This window comes from Rutilus rutilus, assembly GCF_951802725.1.
Source record: "Rutilus rutilus genome assembly, chromosome: 4".
NCBI classification, from domain to species: Eukaryota; Metazoa; Chordata; class Actinopteri; order Cypriniformes; family Leuciscidae; genus Rutilus; species Rutilus rutilus.
This window is the reverse complement of record NC_140212.1, coordinates 46741579-46762095: the sequence shown is the minus strand read 5'-3', so window position 1 is coordinate 46762095 and position 20517 is coordinate 46741579. Positions and strand designations below refer to the sequence as shown.

At 42.7% G+C, this 20517-nt stretch overlaps 1 protein-coding gene across 2 annotated transcripts in view; it reads left to right on the top strand.

The window, feature by feature from the left end:
* The window catches only part of LOC311289535 (NACHT, LRR and PYD domains-containing protein 3-like), a 128389-nt gene that overhangs the window by 71193 nt on the left and 36679 nt on the right, over positions 1-20517 (top strand). For both annotated transcript variants that reach the window (XM_084407612.1, XM_084407613.1), the window contains exon 9: positions 16001-16047. In XM_084407612.1, coding sequence (XP_084263738.1) covers positions 16001-16047 — 47 coding nt within the window. The remainder of the gene's footprint in view (positions 1-16000; positions 16048-20517) is intronic.

Sequence of the window (20517 nt, the reverse complement as noted above, 5' to 3'; positions counted from 1 at the left end):
CAACCAAAAACACACTTCTTTGGTGACATTGACTTCCCAAAAGCCGAGCAGAGTGCTTTGATGAGGTACTGCTTTCGCTCTCTCGCTCTGGTCTATGAGCGCCACAGCTGACGTCACACAGACCCATACTCGAAAAAAACTTTCCGAAACTTGTGACAAACTGGAAGGACAATTTTTGGCACAGAAATACTACTTCAAACGTACAATTAAATTTTTTAAAATATTTGTCCATGTTTAGCATGGGACTCCAACTCTTTAACAGTAAAAAAATGAGAATGGGTATATGCTGGAAGAGATATAAAAAATTGCGTAAAATTGTCCTCTTAACCAAGTTAATACGGCCAATTAACGAGATAGGAAGAGAGGACCACTTATCTATACCTGCCTTCTAAACATCAATTCAAGAATTAAAACATTTTTTAGAGATATCTTTGTGATCTTAGTGATGAATACGGCTAGATATCTTAATCCTTCTTGAGACCACTTTAAAAGTATGTTGGGAAAGTGGGAAAGGGAAAGTATGTTGGGAAAGTGTCTCAGCTGCTAAATTTATAGGGAACAATTAGCTCTTTTGAAGATATAATTTGTGACCAGAGTTTGCCAAATGATACAAAAATCTCGAGGATTGGTGGTAACGATGAAATTGGGTTAGAAATTGGGTTAGAAATTGAAATTTGGCTATATATAAAAGAAGGTCGTCAGCATAAAGGGACAGTTTATAAGAGGTTCAAAACCAGGTTATGCCGTCAAACTTTTCCTCACTTCACAACCAAATGGCTCAAAAGCCAAAGCAAATAATAGAGGTGAAAGGGGGCAACCTTGGCGTGTGCCTCGATGAAGGGGAAAGGCTTTAGAAAGTGTTGCATTGGTTTGCGAAGATGCTACAGGGGAGGAGTATAGTAATCGAATCCATGATATAAAATTGGAGCTGAAACCAAATTTATTTAAAATAAAAAACAAAAACTCCCACTCTACCCCGTCAAATGCCTTCTCAGCATCACTGGGAAATTTTATACTCATTTATAATACCAGAAGACTTTTTAATTCCATCAGTCATGAAACCTGTCTGGTCAGAAGAAATAACAGCAGGCAACTCTTGCTGAAGGTGAAGGGCAAGAACCTTAGATAAAATTCCACATTTAACAATGAAATTGGCCAGTAGCTACTGCAAAGCAGTGGATCTTTATCTTTCTTAAGCAACAATTAAATGGATGCCTCAGACATGGTTGTTGGGAGCCGGCCTGAAAGAAAGGCCTCATTATATACTCTTTGTAGAATTGGGGCTAAAACGGAGGAGAAAGTCTATAAAATACGATGGTAAAGGCATCAGGGCCAGGAGATTTGCCATTGAATTGAAATTAATTGCCTCTTATATTTCTGTGGCAGACACAGGCCTGCCCAAATCATTTGTGGAGCCATCGTTAACACAGGGGAATTTTAGTTATCAAAAGTGTTTTTGAGTTACATTCTGAGGAATATAGATCCGAATAGTATTTTGAAAAAAATCTAATTAATTTCCTCCAGGTCGTAAACTATGATCCCTAAAATTAAATCTTCTAACAGTGACAGTCTAGATGCACAGACAGTTCGAGATGCAAGTGATTTGCCAGCTTTTTCACAAAAAAATTTAAATAAATTCTGCCTAACACTCAAAAATTGCTTTTCAACTTTGTGAGTTAGAATTAAGTTATACACCGAATTAAATTGAAGACGTTTTTTATAAATTGTGGGTGAAGGGGTCAGAGAATACTGGAGGTCTAGATTAGAACGTTGGTCAGATATTTCTGCCATCGATTGCCTCGGGCGCGCCGATGATCCTTATGTTGTTCCGTCTGCTCCAGCCCTCAAGATCCGCAGTCTTGGCTTAAAGCTTTGCGTTGCTCTCCATTAAGGCTGCGAGGGAGGTTTCTAAACGTTCAATATGCTCATCTAGCGACTCCGCATGGATGGTACTCCAGCGTGGTAAGTTGCTGTCCATGATCAGATACTGTGGCTTGCTCACAGTCAAGATATACTTCTAATGTTGAAATTGCAGCCTTGAACTCGGCTGCAAAGACCGCTCTATGCTCTTCCAACAGCTCTGTTAGTGATGCCATGTTCACTTCATTTGGTGTAACGGGCACCTCGGCTATCATGTTCGCTTCTTTCTTGGATGTTTTCGCTGATTTACTTGCCATTTTAGATGGGTACTGTTATTCAAAAGTTTTCTTGTTAGTTTTTGTAGTGTGTCTTAACTCAATGAAACACAGGCAAACATAACATGAAAACAGACACTAAACATGACAGAACCTCCCCCTCCCGCAAGGCACAGCCTTACGCCGTATAACATCAACATACATGCAAATTCAGGGGCCCAGGGCGAACCGGCAGTTCAGGGGCCCAGGGCGAGGCTGGCAGTTCAGGGGCCCAGGGCGCAGCCGGCAGTTCTGGAGCCCAGGGTGGAGCCGGCAGTTCAGGAGCCCAGGGTGGAGCCGGCAGTTCTGGGGCCCAGAGTGGAGCCGGCAGTTCAGGGGCCCAGGACGGAGCCGCTGGTTCTGGGGCCCAGGGTGAAGCCGGCAGTTCAGGGGCCCAAGACGGAGCCGGCAGTTCTGGGGCCCAGGGTGGAGCCGGCAGTTCAGGGGCCCAGGGCGGATTTAAATTCATAGATGATTTACAGAGAAAATCCAAGTGTTTTCGTTTTGGTCAGAATCCGTGTAAAGCAGAATGCCACCATCCCGCATCCCTTACCCTGCATGGTGTTCTGAAAGAGGGAACACTGGTAGACCAAAGCTTCGCTTTAATGATGTACTCAAACGAAATCTTGTAGAATTTGGCATACAAGCTGAATCCTGGACCATAGCATCAATTTGTTACTCATGCGCTTTGTGGGAAGTTTAACATCTGAAGAGCCTCTCAGACAGTGCATGAAGTTGAGTTCCCCTATTTAGGGTGTGTGTGCCTATTTGGTGTGTGTGTGTGAGCACAGACCACGCGCCTCAACTATTCTGGAACACGCAGCGCATCAAAATATTTATTATTTAAATCACAGCACTTTCATAATCGCTAAGCCAGTGGTTCTCAATTCCAGTCCTCGTGACCCACTGCTCTGCACCTTTTGTATGTCTCCCTTATTTAAAGGAGAACTCGGCAACTCTAGCGAACTCTACTCACTTCTTCGCTGATTTTCCCTTTTGTTGTCGCATGTTTTCCCCACGAGCTCCCCCAACAGCTGTGGGGGGGCGTATATGTCACAACACGGTCGTAAAAAACTCACTTGCGGCGGCCTCCTCCACCTCTCTACCGCTGCTCATGTGCGTTTGTTTTGATCGGAGCAAGCTAGACATCGTGTGGAGCTATGTCTACCGAGGTGGGTAATCTGGCAATACTTCATACATGCGTGTGTGTTTATGTCGAATTGCCGTAAAGCAATTCGTGTTTCGCGCTCGTTCTCGCTTCTCACGAGACTTCCAATATCTATCTTGCCGGGACGGTAGTCCCCAAGTTGCAAGGTTGGTTTTCCGCCTGGGAACGCTGGGGGGAGCGGGGAAAGTCACCAATATCACCAGAAAAGGTTGTTTAACCATCCAAATGATTTCTAGACAGTTTTATTAAGTTAAAAAAGTTACCAAGTTCTCCTTTAACACACCTGAACCAGATCATCAGCTCATTAGGAGAGACTCCATGAACTGAACTGAGTGTGTCAGATAAGAGAGACATACAAAATGTGCAGAGCAGTGGGTCACGAGGACTGGAATTGAGAACCACTGCGCTAAGCCATATAGCGATTTCCATTTTATTTATATTTATTGTTCAGCATTACTTTTTTTATTTTGAGCCTTTTAAATTTTGCATGGCTGAATGTCTTCCTCTGATCTGAGTGAGCATGAATGACCACATCCCCCCGGCCCGTTTACCTTTAGGAGTCAGAAGAACCGTCACTTCTTTACTGTCCTCACTTAAGAAACCAGTCAGCTGTGTAAGGGGATCGAGCGGGATTCTGTGTTGCTGTCGATTTAGTCTCTTTTTAATGATAGGCCTCACGCATCTGTCAGAGGTAGCATGTAGAGAGAGAAAAAGAGAAGGAGCCAAAATGGAGACCTGTGGAAGACCACAGGTCAGAAGTGCCATGGAGCTGGATAAATTACCCATCTTTACTAAAAACAAGTAAAGCAGACAAAGACCCACCCAAGACTCAGGAGGGCGGACTCTGAGCTGTGAGCAGTCCTAAAACCAGATTGAAAAACCTCATAGATATAATTACTTGACAAAAATTGTTGGAGTTGATCCAGCACAATTTTCTCCAATAGCTTAGAAGTAAAAGGTAAGACAGATGGGCCGATTTTTTTTTTAGAAAAATGAAAGGATCTAGTGAAGGCTTCTTGAGTAGAGGAGTGACTGTAGCCACTTTAAGATTGGCAGGAACAGAGCACATTTTGAGACGCTTGTTGATAAGAGATACCATACCTGGTCCAACCGAATCAATTATTAATTAAAAAAATCTCAGGTGAATGATATGACAAAATGAAGGTTTGAGTTTGACAGTCACGTCCTTCAGTGTCTGGAGGTTGATGGGATCAAAAAACTCCCAAAAACCAAAAGCAGGTGTCAAGGTTGGGGGGACAGTTAAATTAGGGCAGACACTAAGTCTTAAGTTAGGGATTTTGTTAATACATTTTTTTTTGTAAAAATCTTTGGAAGCCTTCACATAGAGCATCTGATGCAACAGACAATGTGTTAACAGATGGACTTACAACAGACTGAATGACTGAAAACAGAACCTTTGGGTTAGAGTGATTTGATTCAATTAAAGGGATACTTCAGGACTTAGTATTAAGCTTTGTATCAGTAGAAAACCTGTAGTATTTTTTGAATTACCATGCTTTCCTCCCTCATATCCCCCTGAGACGAGTGATGTATGTATTTTTTGTCTGGAAAAAATCCTCCGATGACGTAAAAATCGCCATTTTGCGTCATCGGAGGATTTTTTGGCCAAAGGCTAGAGACTACAGCCAGTAGGAGGAGCTGTCCCGCATGTTTTCAACCCGCCCATAGAGGGTGGGATCTCACTCACAGAATGTACAAGCAGTGTCAGACATCTTTTATTTGGAAGCTAAGCTATCTGGTTCTTATTCTGTGGAGAAAGCTGAGTAGAAGGGGTTACCATGCATCCTCTTTTTTCCCGGATATATTCGGCCGTCGAGATCGTCCAAAATTTCCGGGATTCGGCTTTTGCCCTCTGCGGTCGCCATTTATTGTTTACATGCACACCTTTTGTTTCAACTTAACTGAATTCATTCCGATTGGTGAATCTGAATGTAGTGTTTACATGAACGCTAAACAAGTGATCGGTTGATTTGCGTTTTACCATTGCTAAGAAAATTCCCGCTCCTCCGTGAGAGATAGCACCACGAGACCGGTGCATCTCACAGGTGTCGGTCATCAGTAATCTCGCCACTGGCCTTGCGTCGGTCTCCCGCGGCCCTCAGCCTCGTCCTGCTCGCCACAGTAAACATAATGAATAGCGACTGTAGAACGCAAAAGCCGAATCCCGGACATTTTGTGCGATCTCAAAAACCCGGGCAGACTCATGGAGACTAGTAGCTTAGCTTTGTTGTTTACAACTGCTCTCTAACCGGTAGGCGTGGCTTGGGAGTGGCCTCCTAGGGCAGCAAAGCAAGTGCATTCTGGGAGTTGTTGTCTTTCATCCACATGAGCCAAAAATACATTTTCTGGCTTTTTTCATTCTAGAAGGCTCCAAATTAAATTCATTTCTACTACATAAATGACCCAATTTAAATACACATTCATCTTTCCAGAGGTGAAGTATCCCTTTAAGTTAGAAAAATAAGCAGCTTTCGCAGACTTGGGCAGCATTTTTGGTATGATTTTAGTCTTTGAACATTTGGAATGAGACAAGTAGCCTGTCCCTTTTCCATTTGCTTTCTGCCTTTCTACAAATTAGCCTTTGGTGACGAGTATCAGAGTTTTGCCAAAGTTCAGATTTTGGTTTGCACTTGTGAGGCTTTGTTCCAGTTTATTTTAGCAGAAGATAAAGCTCTAAAATCTTCAAGTAATTTCTTTAAAATCTTTTTAACTATTGACTATTACAATCACATCATCAGCATAAGCGGATAAATGAACGTTACAGTTAAAACCACATAAATTTAAACCAGTCAAATTTGCTCTTATCTACTGCAATAATGGTTCTATGGGTAATGAATAAAGCATTCCTGATAGTGAACATCCTTGCCTGACACCTCTACCAACCTTGAAAGGAGTGCATAAGCCACCGTTCACTTTCAGCACACTCTCAACATCAGTATACAGCATCTTTACCATTTCCACATAATCTTGGCAGAAACCAAAAGCTGCTAAGGTTTTCCATAGGTAATTATGTTCAACTCGATCAAACGCTTTCTCTTGATTCAGAGAAAGCAACGCACAATCTAAAAAATTAAACAACTTGGAGACCTCTAGAATATTCCGCACTAAAGAAAAATGATCACAAATGGACCTACCAGGTATGCAGTAGCTCTGGTCCGGATGAACAACTTGCTCCATTACCTCTGCCATTCTATTTGCCAAACTTTTTGAGAGCAGTTTGTAATCTGTGCAAAGCAACAACACAGGGCGCCAGTTCTTGATCTCCGTCAGATCTCCTTTTTTAGGGAGTAGTGTAAGAACTGCTCTACGGCAGCTCAATGGCAGCCACCCTTCAGCCAAGCTTTCATTGAGCACCGCGAGCAAATCCTCCCCCAACACTGTCCAGAAAGACTTATAAAAGTCTACTGGAAGAGCATCGATGCCAGGAGCCTTCCCGGACTCCATGCCCTGAAGGGACTTGTTCAACTCCTCTAGGCTCATAGCCTTACGGAGGTTCATACTGGCATCCTCAGACACCTGTGCCAAGTTTTCAAAAAAGACATAGTCAGTGTCAGGCTCTGCAACACATTCACAGCTGTACAGCTTTTCATAAAAACAAACTGCTCTCTTTCTAATATCAATGGGGTCAAAGATCTAAAAGATCACCAAGTTGAGTTTTTTTATTTTAAGAGCTTCCAAAACATCCCTCCCCCCAGTTGATTCAGATAACTCCTGTAATTTGTCTATTGATGTCTCCAAGTTCTTCATAGATTTAGATAACTGTAAAGTAATATTTCGAGTATGCTGTTGACAAAATTGTTTCATTTGAACTTTACCAAAATCCCACCACTGCCTCAATGACTGGAATGTATTCTTTGTAGCTCTAAACTTTTCCCAAAAATTTTTGAAATGTTCCTTAAAATTGTTATCATTGAGCAAAGAACTGTTAAAATGCCAATAAGCACTCTTTGGTCTAATGGAGTTTAAAATAAAAGAACAACACACCATGCTATGATCAGAAAAACTAACAGGGACAATAAACATTTGCTAAAAATACCACATTGATGTTTAAAACGGTCTCGGTTACTTGACTGTAACCTTGTTCCCTGAGAAAGCGGAACGAGATGCTGCGTTGCTCAGCGCATTGGGAACGTCTTTAGTCGTGACCAGCTGTGAATATTGTGTGTAACACGTCGATAGAACTGACCCGGAGGTAATATAGCCTCGGTCGATGACGTCATCGGCGCGCACCCGCAACACGAGGTTACAGTCAAGTAACCGAGACCGTTCCCTTTCGAAAGCTACAATCGATGCTGCGCTGCTCAGCGCATTGGGAACGAGAATACCCACGCCGCCCTGCTTGAACATGTCTGGACCCCCACGGTTGTGCAGGTGTGTTTCACAAGAACGCAAGAAGGCCTAGACATTAGCTTGTGATGTCGACTCAAAGACATGAGAGCCCGGAGTGGCATGAACATCCAAACTATAAAATCTTATGAATGTGTGCGGAGAGGACCAACCTGCCGCATCACAAACATGTTGCAAAGGGGCCCCCCTTGCCAGAGCACTAGAAGAGGCGACCCCCCTGGTGGAGTGAGCCCTAAGACCTGTAGGCGAAACCTGACCGCTCGCCTCATAAGCAAGAGCAATAGCATCCCTGACCCAATGAGACATGGTCGGCTTGGTGGCAGCTGCTCCCTTGTTACTACCACCATAACAGACGAAGAGTTGCTCTGACTTACGCCACTGGCTAGTACGGTGGATGTAAGCCTGAAGAGCACGGACTGGACACAGTCTATGAGATTTCTCCTGCTCTGGCGTTGTGAACGGTGGAGGACAGAAGGCTTCTAGAATGACCGGATGTACAGCCGAAAATGGAACCTTAGGCAGGTAATCAGGATGAGGATGCAAAATCACTTTCACCATTCCTGGGGCAAAGATGGAGAGATAGACAGAGCCTGCATATCCCCAATTCTCTTCAAGGAAGTTATTGCCATGAGAAAAACCATTTTTAGAGTCAGAAGTTTATCAGACGCTGATTCTATAGGTTCAAAGGGGGTTTCAACCAGACCCTCGAGAACTGTAGCTAAGTCCTCAGTCGCCTGGCCCCACAAAGGAAGCGAGAGAGCAGAGGGTGTCTCCCGAGCGGTGCCCCATCAACCAAGGCGTGGCAAGCCGAAAGACCCAGTGGAGCTGAGTGACTCAGAGAGAAGTAAAGGGGACATTGCGCTGTCTGTTGTGAGGCGAAGAGGTCCACCTCCGCTTTGTAAAATTTGGTCCAAATCTGTTTCACTACTTCCGGGTGGAGTTTCCATTCCCCCGCCGGTAGTGTCTGTCTGGACAATAGATCTGCTCCCACATTCAAATGCCCTGGAATGTATACTGCCCTGAGTGACAGGAACTTGTCCTGGGCCCAGAGAAAAATCTGCCTCGCTATTCTGTTCAGATTGCGTGAGCGCAGACCTCCCTGGTGATTTATATAAGAAACTGCCGCTGTGTTGTCCACCCGCACTAGGACATGACAGCCCCTCAATTGATGGAGAAAATATTTCAGAGCCAGAAGTACGGCCATCAGCTCTAGGCAATTGATGTGCCAATCGAGCTGATGGCCCTCCCATTCCCCTTGAGCTGGACGGCCATCTAAGACCGCTCCCCAGCCCATCAGGGAGGCGTCCGTCGTTAGCAGTCTGCGACGACACGGCGCCCCTAGAGTGGGACCCAAGGTGAGGAACCGGGGTCTGAGCCACGGAGATAGTGTACGAAGCCCGCGGCGCGTCACTTTTATTTGCCTTTGAGGATTGGCTCTTGGATGAAATCCTCTGGCTTTTAGCCACAACTGAAACGGTCTCATGTGCAACAGCCCCAGAGGAATCACCGTGGATGCTGACGCCATGAAACCTAACATTTTTTGGTACTGACGAACAGTGCGTTCTTGGCCTAGCCTGACTTTGCTCATGGTCTGCCGAATGGTCTCGATTCGAGCGGGAGACAGTTGTGCCCGCATCGTGATCGAATCCCAAATGATCCCGAGATAAGTCGTTCTCTGGGCAGGAGAAAGTGTTGGTGTTGAGTCTCAGCCCTAGAGAAACTAGATGAGCTAACACAATGTCTCTGTGTTGGAGCGCCATCTCTCGCGATTGTGCTAGTATTAACCAATCGTCGATGTAATTTAAAATGCGAATGCCCTGGAGTCGTAATGGAGCCAGTGCTGCATCCATGCATTTTGTGTATGTGCGGGGTGACAAGGCTAGGCCGAATGGAAGAACCCGAAATTGGTACACTTCGCCCCCGAAAGCGAACCTCAGGAATTTCCTGTGTTGTGGCAATATTTCTATGTGAAAATATGCGTCCTTCAGATCGATCGTGACGAACCAATCGTGATGTTGAATTTGCGTCACGACCGTCTTGACGGTTAACATCTTGAACTTGAGCGCTTTGACTGAACGGTTTAAGCCTCGAAGATCTAAGATTGGACGCACCCCCCCATCCTTTTTGGGAACCAGGAAGTATCTGCTGTAATAGCCCGACTCTCTCTCTGGAAGAGGAACATGTTCTATGGCCTCTTTGCTCAGAAGAGTTTGCAGCTCTTGCGACAGTACGTGCATCTGCTCCGGTTTCACGGTAGTGAAAATCACGCCGTTGAAACGCGGAGGACGACGAATAAATTGGATTCTGTATCCTAACTGTACTGTGCTTAATACCCACGCAGAAACGCCTGGCAGAATTTTCCACGCTGCCAGACTTTCTGAGAGTGGTATTAATTTTAATACTTCCTTTTGAGGGGATGTTAGATGTTCCGTGTCCGGAATGACAGCCGGAAACGACGGAACATCTAACATTTCGCTGGAAACCGCTGCCCCCCGAGGCACGAGAGGTGGCGGGGATGGAGTGGTTTTGTGAGGGTAGCGGGAAGGGGCGAAGAGATCTTGAACGCGCCCCATCCCGCGGGGGACTACCCCCACCAGATTGGGCGCCAGACCATCAGGACTTTCTCTTTTTATTGATAATAGTCCTGAGGTCTGGTCTGGGAGGTTGCTGAGTCTGGCGAGTCTGTCTCCAGTCTTTCTGAGGGGGAGCACGACTTGCCACACTCTGCTTTTTCTCCTCCCTAGCTTTTGAAGGACCGGGGCGGGGCTGGGTGGCCGACGGCCCCTCCCCTTGAGTGCGGCGAGGAAGGAACTGAACGTACGCCTCTTCGTGTTTTTTTACGTCCTTAAACCTATTAACGACTGTATTAACGGCATTGCCGAACAAGCCTGATGGTGACACAGGTGAGTCCAATAAAAAAACACGATCCTTATCTCTGATGCCAGTGAGATTGAGCCACAGATGCCTCTCCGTGCTGACCAAAGCGGACATAAAACGGCCGATGGTGCGAGCCGTTTGCTTGGTCGCGCGAAGAGACAGGTCTGTGGCTCGGCGCAGTTCAGAAAACGCTTCCTCATCGATAGTATCGCCTGCACTCAAATCCTTCAACAGGTCAGCCTGGTACGCCTGTAACACCGCCATAGTGTGCAGCGCAGCACCAGCCTGACCTGCAGCTTGATAAGCTTTCCCTACGAGCGCTGATGTTGTTCTACATGGCTTCGAAGGGAGGGTAGGTCTCTTTAACGAAGATGCCGCGCCAGGCGAGAGATAGCCCGCGAGCGTCTCTTCAACCTGTGGCATCTCCGTATACCCCCGCGACTTCGTACCCACGATAGTCGAAAAAGTCGACGTCGAGGGTACAAAGACACGGGAAGTATATGGTTTACTCCATGACTTAGATAGTTCGTCATGGAGGTCCTCGAAAAAGGGGAGAGACTGATGTTGCGTTCTCTCCCCCCGTGCCACCGGACAGAAACCTATCCCCTAGCTTAGACTGTTTGGGGGTCTCTTGTTCGCGTGGCCAGTCAAGCTGTAATCTGGCCACCGCGTGAGTAACCACCTCGAGTAATTCCTCGACAGATCTTTTATCACGAGAGGAATGCTCAGAGGCGGGCTGCTCGTGGTCCGAAGACCCAAGAGATATATCATCCCCCTCGTGAACCGAAGAAGCGCCGGAGCGCGCTTCGAGATCACCAGGAAGGATGCGTGGATCTGGTGATGCAGCAAGCGAAAGGGACGGACCCGTCTCTTGCTCATCATGCAGATCCATACGAGAGCCCCACGATGGTAATGCGGACATGGTATATCGCACAACTCATTTGTTTTAATTACTTGAATAAGTCTCTTCCGAGATGGCTCATGGGGCTCTATGTGATTCCTATCAATAATTTGTTCAGTACAATTAAAATCTCCCCCCAGAAACAAAAACTCTTCACTGTCACAATTTTGCAAGTTTAAAATGAGAGTATTTAAAAACAGCATTCTTTAAACTCCTGAGGTTGGGACATAAACACAAATAAAAACAAAAACATAATTTTCAAATAAAGCTCTAACCTTTAAAAGTCTACCTTTTATTATCTCTACAACCTCAAACAAAATTGGTTTGAAATTCTTTGAAAATAAAACGGCAACTCCTCCACTACTAGCAGTGTTGTGACTTAAAATAGCGATGCCATCCCATTCTCTTTCCCAATCTGCAGCATTCTTGGAATTAATTCAAGTTTCAATGTGTCAATTTTTTTCTGTTTAGACATTTCATATAACATTGCTCTTTTTTTCCCATCTCTTGCTCCATTTACATTGACTGAAGCAACACTAACTTCACCATCGAGAATAAATAACAAAACCGCAAAAACTTTTTCCACCCCCATCATTGTTTATCTCAGTATTGAGTTTTCTCACTAGCTTCTTTAACCTGTAAATTTCTTTGTTGGTAAAAAAAACCTTCAGCCATCAGACACCTTGTATTTTCAATAAACTGATTAAGGTCAGGAAAATATTTGTTCACTCGTACCCCTCTTCTATTTTTCGTTGCTTTAAGAAACAATTTTATATCTTCCACTTCATAACTGCGACTCACGCATTCAGTCTGTGAAAGAGAGAGACTACAGTCTGATTCACTGCCACTCTCTGTGTCTACCTGGTCTTCACATTGACCTACATCTGTTCTCTTTACAGGTCTCATTTCTCACATTTCCTTCGTTTTAACGGTACCTTAAACAGTGTATGTTCTGCCTCTGTCAATGCCATCATTCTCGCATCTTTGCTCAATCGAAGGCTGTTTTTCTCCCTCGCACTGTGGGATCTCAGACACCTTAAGGTCGTTACTCTACGAACAAGTGACTATTCAATTTGTCAAGTTGAGTACATCATCAAAAGACCCAGTGGACTCCGCATCTTCTAGTCAAGTCAAGTCATCTTCATTTATATAGCGCTTTTAACAATGTAGATTGTTTCAAAGCAGCTTTACAGAGATAAGCGTATAATTTAAAGGCAGGGTAGGTAGGATTTATTAAAAATTAAAGATCCAAATTTGTTAAAACTTTCTATATATATCAATACATAATTAAAATGTAAGAACTCTGAAAAAAAGAGTATAAAAATCAAGTGACTCTAGACCGTTTAATCTGTATTAAACACAGCTCATTATTTCGATTCGGGACGAATCAAAGGATTGGCTTAGGCGACTGTCACTCTCTCGCAACCATGGCAACCACCCTTTTGCCACACAGCACCTACCCACTTGCGCGCGACCGTTTGATTTGAGGAGTGCGAGAGGCACGGAACCTGATCACACCTCCGTCCAGTAGATGGCGGTAATGCACTATGTTTGCAAGCTGCCAATAAAATCTATCGAAGAAGAAGAAGAAGAAGGCACTGAACCTAGGAATACCAAAACAATGGCAGAGAAAGAGCAATCTAAATTTACAGTACCGGCATATGCAGTTAGTGAAGGCAAACCAGGCAAAAAAATGCCCCTTCCCCTCCGCTTGTCTCAGGTAAATAATGCGTCCTCTAGCTCAGCGGTCGGAGTCGCGCGTTCATGTGTTTTGGGGACGTGGCTTTGGAAGAAGCACAGAAATGAGGGGGTGGAGTGAATGGAAATAATGAGATGTCTTTAAAACAGTCGTGAGAGGTCTACAGACACTCGATTTTGATACTTTCTTTTTCAGAGTACTTACATTTTAATTATGTATTGATATGTACATAAAGTTTAAACAAATTTGAAAAATAAAATTTTTAGACCATTTCTACCTACCCTGCCTTTAAGGTAACAGAGATTGTTTTGGCTTTATAGCAGAGTTAAGTTATTTTCCATCTAAAGTTAGTTTTGATTGATTTGCTTCCGTCGCAACGATCATTTGTTATTAAATTAGGGGCTGCTAAGACGACACCATTCCCTCTACACAGACTTTAAACGCAAACCTGTGAGAAACGCTGATGGCGTTCACATGCGCAAAATTCTACTGTTTTGTTCAACGACCCTTTCGACCACTTTACTGCAACCAAAACATTTCATTTTCCCTGTTGTTGCAAACACAACATAGTCAAAGTCGTCGATTCGGAATTTAAACGTAAGGTCTAATTCAGCGTCGTCTTTCACAATCATGTAGGCAAAACGCCTAAATGAAACTATATGTTTTAACAATGGAGATCCACTTCCAATCGGTTTTTTTTTTATTGGAGACACCAATTTGCCATAACAGGAAAGAGATTGTGTTAATAGCTGGTCACTAATAAATGGAGGAACATTAGATAATGTCACTTTTTTAGATGGCATTGACAAAGGGAGAACAGGTGTAAACAAACCATCAATAATGATCCCACGCTCAACTAACTCATTTGCTTTGTCTATATTATGTAAGGGTTAATGCCCGACGAGGTGTCCATTATCAGGTATTAATGGACGATGGCGAGGCGTGAACCGTCCGACGCGCAGCGGTCCATTAATACCTGACAATGGACACCTCGAAGGGCATTAACCCGCTTATACCATGGTCACTTACGAAATAAAGAAATATTTAATCAATTAATAATACTTTAATGTGTTTTAGAGTAAAAATCGTGAGGGTTTTTATTTATTAAGTCGAGCGCACTGTTAAATATCTCCTGTATACAGGCGTTGCCAAGCAACGTGGCCACAGCGACCCGACCGCAGCAGTTGATCAGTGAGTTTGAGCCAGCGCAATCATTTAGAACTGTCATCAGGCAAATTGACGGGACGCCTTTCCTAGGTGTACATTATCACTTTTTAATGGACATCCTGCAGCCAATCAGAATCGAGTATTCACCCAGACCATGGTATAATTAAAAATATAACATTAATATTGTTCATTTTTGAGGCTGACAAAATTCACTCATGGCCTACAACTTCACCTATTGCTAAACAACAATCCTCCACACTCACGGCAGCCACCACCTTCACCGCCGCGTGAGTGTGTTCAAAACTCGCGAAACCGGGACCGCGATGCCTCCTCAAGTGCAGGTAGCACACGGCCCGGATTAGCACACCAAAAATCTATTCTTAGTAACTAAAACAGAAAAAACAAAGACGAAAAAAGAAAAGAAAAAAAGAAAAGATAGAAAAATAGCTGAGGGTGAAATACTAGTTTTAGGCACGGCAGCCATAAAATTACATTCACACTCAAACAACGCTCAAACTCACCACACACTCTCCACACTCACCCAGCAAACGCTCACGCATGCGCACAAGAGAGAGAGAGAGAGAGTGTGTGTGTGTGTGTGTGTGTGTGTGTGTGTGTGTGTGTGTGAGAGAGAGAGAGAGAGACAGTGTGTGTGTATGTGTGTGAATGAGAGTGTGTGAGTGTGAGAGAGAGAAAATGTGAGTGTGTGTGTGAGAGCAGAGTGAGTGATGTGAATCTACATGTGAACACTGACGATGTAAAGACTCTTCTCGCACTGCATTCTGGGAGTGACGGAGCCCGAGCTGCACTTCCTCACAGAAATACCAACATATCAGAGACCACTATTACCCCAAATATTAATAACATATTTCCCCAATTTAATCCAACCCAAAAACTCAGTTTTATTCTTGGTGAAGAAGCCAAATGTTCATTATAACTGCAATCTCCTGAGGGACGACCAGAAACAAGCAAACATCTAATAAACACACACTCACTCACAGCCCCAAAACACACACCCCATCAGACACACACACACACACGCACACACACGCACACACACACACACACACACACGTATTTAATGTTCAATTTCTAAGTTCAGTCGTTACATGATTTCTGTATTATACTTTATTTATTATTATTATTGATTTATTTTATTTTATTATTGATTTATGTTATTATTATATATTTTTTGCTATATCTACCATGAATATAGATAATATATTTTTTATTTAATCAAAGAGAAGGTTCTCTGCGCTTCTGTAATCCACAAACAATCCGTTGCAACCAGGGCAGGACAATACAACCAGACAAAAGGAATCGCCGGTGCAGCACAGATGTCTACTAATTAAAAATATTTATTTAAGGTGCATAACAATAAATGACTAACGTTTCGATGTAATGTTACATCTTCATCATTAGTAGACATCTGTGCTGCACCGGCGATTCCTTTTGTCATCTTTTTTATTTAGTTTTATTATTATTATTATTTTTCTCTACATAGATGTACATGTTGTTGTAATGCTTTGGCAATACATGCCAATAAAGTTTTCTGAATTGAATATAATTTATTTGAGAGAGAGAGATTGTGTGTGTGAGTGTGTGTCTGGTTGTGTGTTTACTGATTAACTGTGTGTGTTTTGTAGTGTGGATCATGGAGGAGAGATCAGGATTACAGCAGGACTACACAAATGTACGTCTACACACACACACACACACACACACACACACACACACACACACTCTCTCTCTCTCTCTCTCTCTCTCTCTCTCTCTCTCTCTCTCTCTCTCTCTCTCTCTCACACACTTTGAACATAGTGGTTATAATCTAAGATAAATCGCTTATTTAAAAATAATTCATTACATAACAGAAATTGCAAACAAAGTAGAAATTGTATATCTATAGACATATACATATACACACACATATATATATATATATATAAAAGGATATGTTATGATTTCGTGTATAGAACTGACACAATTGAAAACATGCTGAAATATTTGAAAAGTGCATGTATTTCATGCACTTCTGATGATCTGTTGTGATGTTAGTACGGAGAGTTTTGAAAATGTGAAAATTGTGCAGTTAAAATAAAACTGTAAAAGGTCAGACAGTTTCAGAATTCCTGATTACAGAGAGATCTTAAAAGAAAGATGTGATAGTATTCTTAAGTTATTTATTTATTTTATTTGCTTATATCTATTTAATCTTATCTGTTTAGTAACCATGGTGATTTCAGTAACCTCATTTAGGACAAAAACTATTATAGAATGATATTTCTTAAAGGGATAGTTCACCCAAAAATGAAAACTCTGTCAGTAATCACTCACCCTCATGTTGTTCCAACCCAATAAGACTTTCGTTCATCTTCGGAACATAAATTAAGATATTTTTAATGAAATCTGAGAGCTAGCTCACTCCTCTATAGGTTTCTATGTAATTTCATTCTGCCGGCCCAGAAAAGTTAGTAAAGACAATGTTTAAAACAGTTCTGGGCGCATGCGTCGTGTCTCTCGTGAACTCACTCAGACCCACACAGAAGAAAATGAATAGTTGAATAAAGGAGTTATTTTTGTTTGTATTTTTGCGCACAAAAAGTATTCTCGTCGCTTGATAAGCTTCTGGTTGAGCCACGGTTTTCACTTGGACTATTTTAAACATTGTCTTTACTAACTGGCTTAATCTGCAAGTGGCTGAAAGGCCTATTAAAGGAGTAGTTCACTTTAAAATGAAATGTAGAATTATAACACAATGGGCCCTATCTTGCACCCAGCGCAATTGACTTTGTACACTGACGCATGTACAGACATGGGCAGTATTTCAATTAAATGTATTTTAAATACGTATTTAATTACTTTAGTGTATTTTGTAATTTGTATTTTGCAGGGGTGGAAAAAATTAAATGTAGTTTGTAACAAAATATTTTGAGGGAGTGTATTTAGAGAATTTCAAATACTTAAATACTTAAGAAAAATCACCATATGCTTATCACCATAGTAAATGATTTTGCCATATTTTCAGTCTGATGTTGCCAAAGGCAATGTCCAGGTTAGATGCATGAAAATCACGTGACACCCTGTAGACCGGGCTCCCTCCAAGAAGTGAATGAGTTTTGAACACAGTAGAAGAAGTGGCGCTGCTCCTCTTAAAGGGATACTCCACTTTTTTTGGAAATAGGTTCATTTTACAACTCCCCCAGAGTTAAACAGTTGAGTTTGACCGTTTTCGAATCCATTCAGCCGATCTCCGGGTCTGGCGGTCCCACTTTTAGCATAGCTTAGCATAGATCATTGAATCGGACGAGACCATTAGCATCTCTCTCAAAAAAATGACCAAAGAGTTTCGATATTTTTCCTATTTAAAACTTGACTCTTCTGTAGTTACATCGTGTACTAAGACCGACGGAAAATGAAAAGTTGCGATTTTTCTAGGCTGATATGGCTAGGAACTATACTCTCATTCCTGCGTAATAATCAAGAAACTTTGCTGCCGTACCATGAGTCCAGCAGGCGTAATGATATGACGCAGCGCCGCCCTTCCGCTAACCCCACTGAACCTCTAGGTAGAAAAATCGTCAATGCAAGTGAATGGGAGAAAATGATTCTTTTCTGGTCCCGTTTGAATTGTGCCATGAATGTGAACATATGTTGTCTGTGAATTTTTTATATAATTTTTCATGTAAAGAATGCTACAATTTAGCGGGTAGAAGTTTGATACGGTTAGACTTTGTGTGAGAGTACTTTGTGGACTATAACTCTTCGCTGCTTTCGACGCGTTTGAAACGTCACCACCACTCGCACACGGACACTAGCTCACGGATCCCGTGATTAGTGAAATGCCCTTGCTTTTTTATTTTGCTACTTCGCCATTTTGAATTTACACATTTCTCATATTTGTGTTATTGCTACTATTTGTGTTATTGACCTTTCAGTAATAAAAAAAGAAGACTTAAGATTATTGTGGGAGTATTTTTGTATTTTCAAAATACTAATTACTTGTATTTTATTTAAATACATTTTTCACATCAGTATTTTGTATTTTATTTTGTTACATTTCATGAGCCAGGATTTGTAGTTTGTAACAAAATAGTTTTTGATGTATTTGTGCCCACCTCTGCGCATGTATCATTCCTATTTTGCACCCGCGCACAGCAGACTTTTCCCTCCACAGAAGCACGTTGGTTAACTAAGAAATACACTTGCGCTCCCTGGGGCGGTTCAGCACAAAGCACAAAGAGCGCAAACGTTCCCTCATGCTATTTTGCAGGTTTAGAAAACAATTCCGCCACTGGCCGAAAAAAAACTAGTTTAAAGTCAGTGGCGCGTTGCGCATGTTATTATATGCTATTTTAAGGGCGCATGCTTGGCCATAATAAATGTAGCGTGTGCACAACGCGCATACACTTTGATTCTCTCATCTACACAGCAGCAGTTTTCATTTTTGCAAATCATATTACGATAGATAGATAGATAGTTTATTATAAAAACATGCATCTAGCTTACACATTTAAGGCCTCATTATACTTCTGCGTCGGACCTACGCCGGAGCCTATACGCCGTAGGCAACGTGTTGGTTTTAATTTATACTTCTGTGTCATTGTCCGCGTTGACGCGTACCTAGGGAGCGTGTGAAACCCCGAAGGAGGGGTTCTGGCAGACCAATCACAGCGCTTGTGTCCGCGTAGAATTGACGCGTTGTTACATTTTTGGAGAGGTGCACGTCAGGGTACGCCGTAGGGTACGCGCGCTACACACAGCCTACGACGTAGCTACGGCGGCAGTTCGACGCAGAAGCATAAAACAGGCTTTACCCAAATTATCATACGCCTGTTTAACCGAAGTTAATTTGGGTGTGTTTCTCCATCCCCAACGTCACTTCTCTGTGTTTTACGGCCGTGACGAGAACGTCGGCCTCCTCGGCTGTGAACTGCTCCTGGCAAATCCGCCGTTATAATAGCAATCCACTTTAGAACAAGCGCGCCTGCTCTTAAAGGGAATGTGAGATGACGCTCTGATTGGTTTATTTCACGTTATGCCCAAACCACACCTATGAATAATGAAGCTACTTCAGACCAACCCATTTTAGATTTGCGTCGGGCGCAAGAGTCATTTATCCCGCCAGTATAATAGCAACAGCGCCCAAGACCCGCCCACAAAGTTACTTGAGTTTCGCGCTTGATACTTGCGTTTCAGACCGTTAAAATAGGGCCCAATGTGATATCCTCAAGTGCAAGGTGTCATTTTTTTCAGAAAAATCTGGCTTTCAACAAATTATAGTTATTGTCCCTTACTGTGTGTGGTGAGATTGAAAATATAATTTAAATACACAAACATTTTAAAAATGGGAATACATTTTACTGCTTTTTATTTTGAAAAAATCTGAAAACCCCTGAACAAAAGAATAAAACACTTTAAACTTGAAGAATAAACTATAATACATATATACAAGTCTTTTTTGTGACACTCGGTTGCAGAGTTTTCACTCAGGAGCCTTTTCTTTTACCCCAGTTCTCCAGGTGTTTTTGATCCTTCACTCATTCACTCATGGTGCTCTCTAAAGCAGTTCCTTTCAAGTTGCAAGCATAGGCCCACATCACACTCCTGGTACTTCCATGGGGTGCTCTTTCTGCATCGTATGCAAGAAAGTATTTCCTTTAGAAAATAATGTATAAAATATACATTGATTCTCATTAAAGCTAGTGTATTAAGGTTCTTTATTTAAAAGTATTGAGTGGTTTTCTCTTTTGTTGTTTTATTGAGTAAATGATGACAATTTTCATTTAGATGAACTATCCCTTTACTCTCAAGTTGTTTTAAACCTGATGTTTATGTTGAACATAAAAGTTATTTTGAAGAATGTGGGTTACCAAACAGTTGAACAGTTGAAAATGCCATGGGTCTGCGGAATTTGCATAGCATGAGTCCGCACCACGTCGTGGGTATATAAGGAAGTACGCTGGCAACATGAAGATATGTTTTCGCTTCGGAGCAAAGAGTTTTCTTCACTCCTACAAGCCATTCTGAATCATCTTCACTCTACGAGACGAGCGGCTCTTCAGTGTTGGTGTGACGGCGCATTCCAGCGAGATCGCATTGCCTGCTGCTGGTCTGTGCAGTGATCTGCCGACAGTGTGTGTGTGTTTCTCCCTGGGCGCTTCAG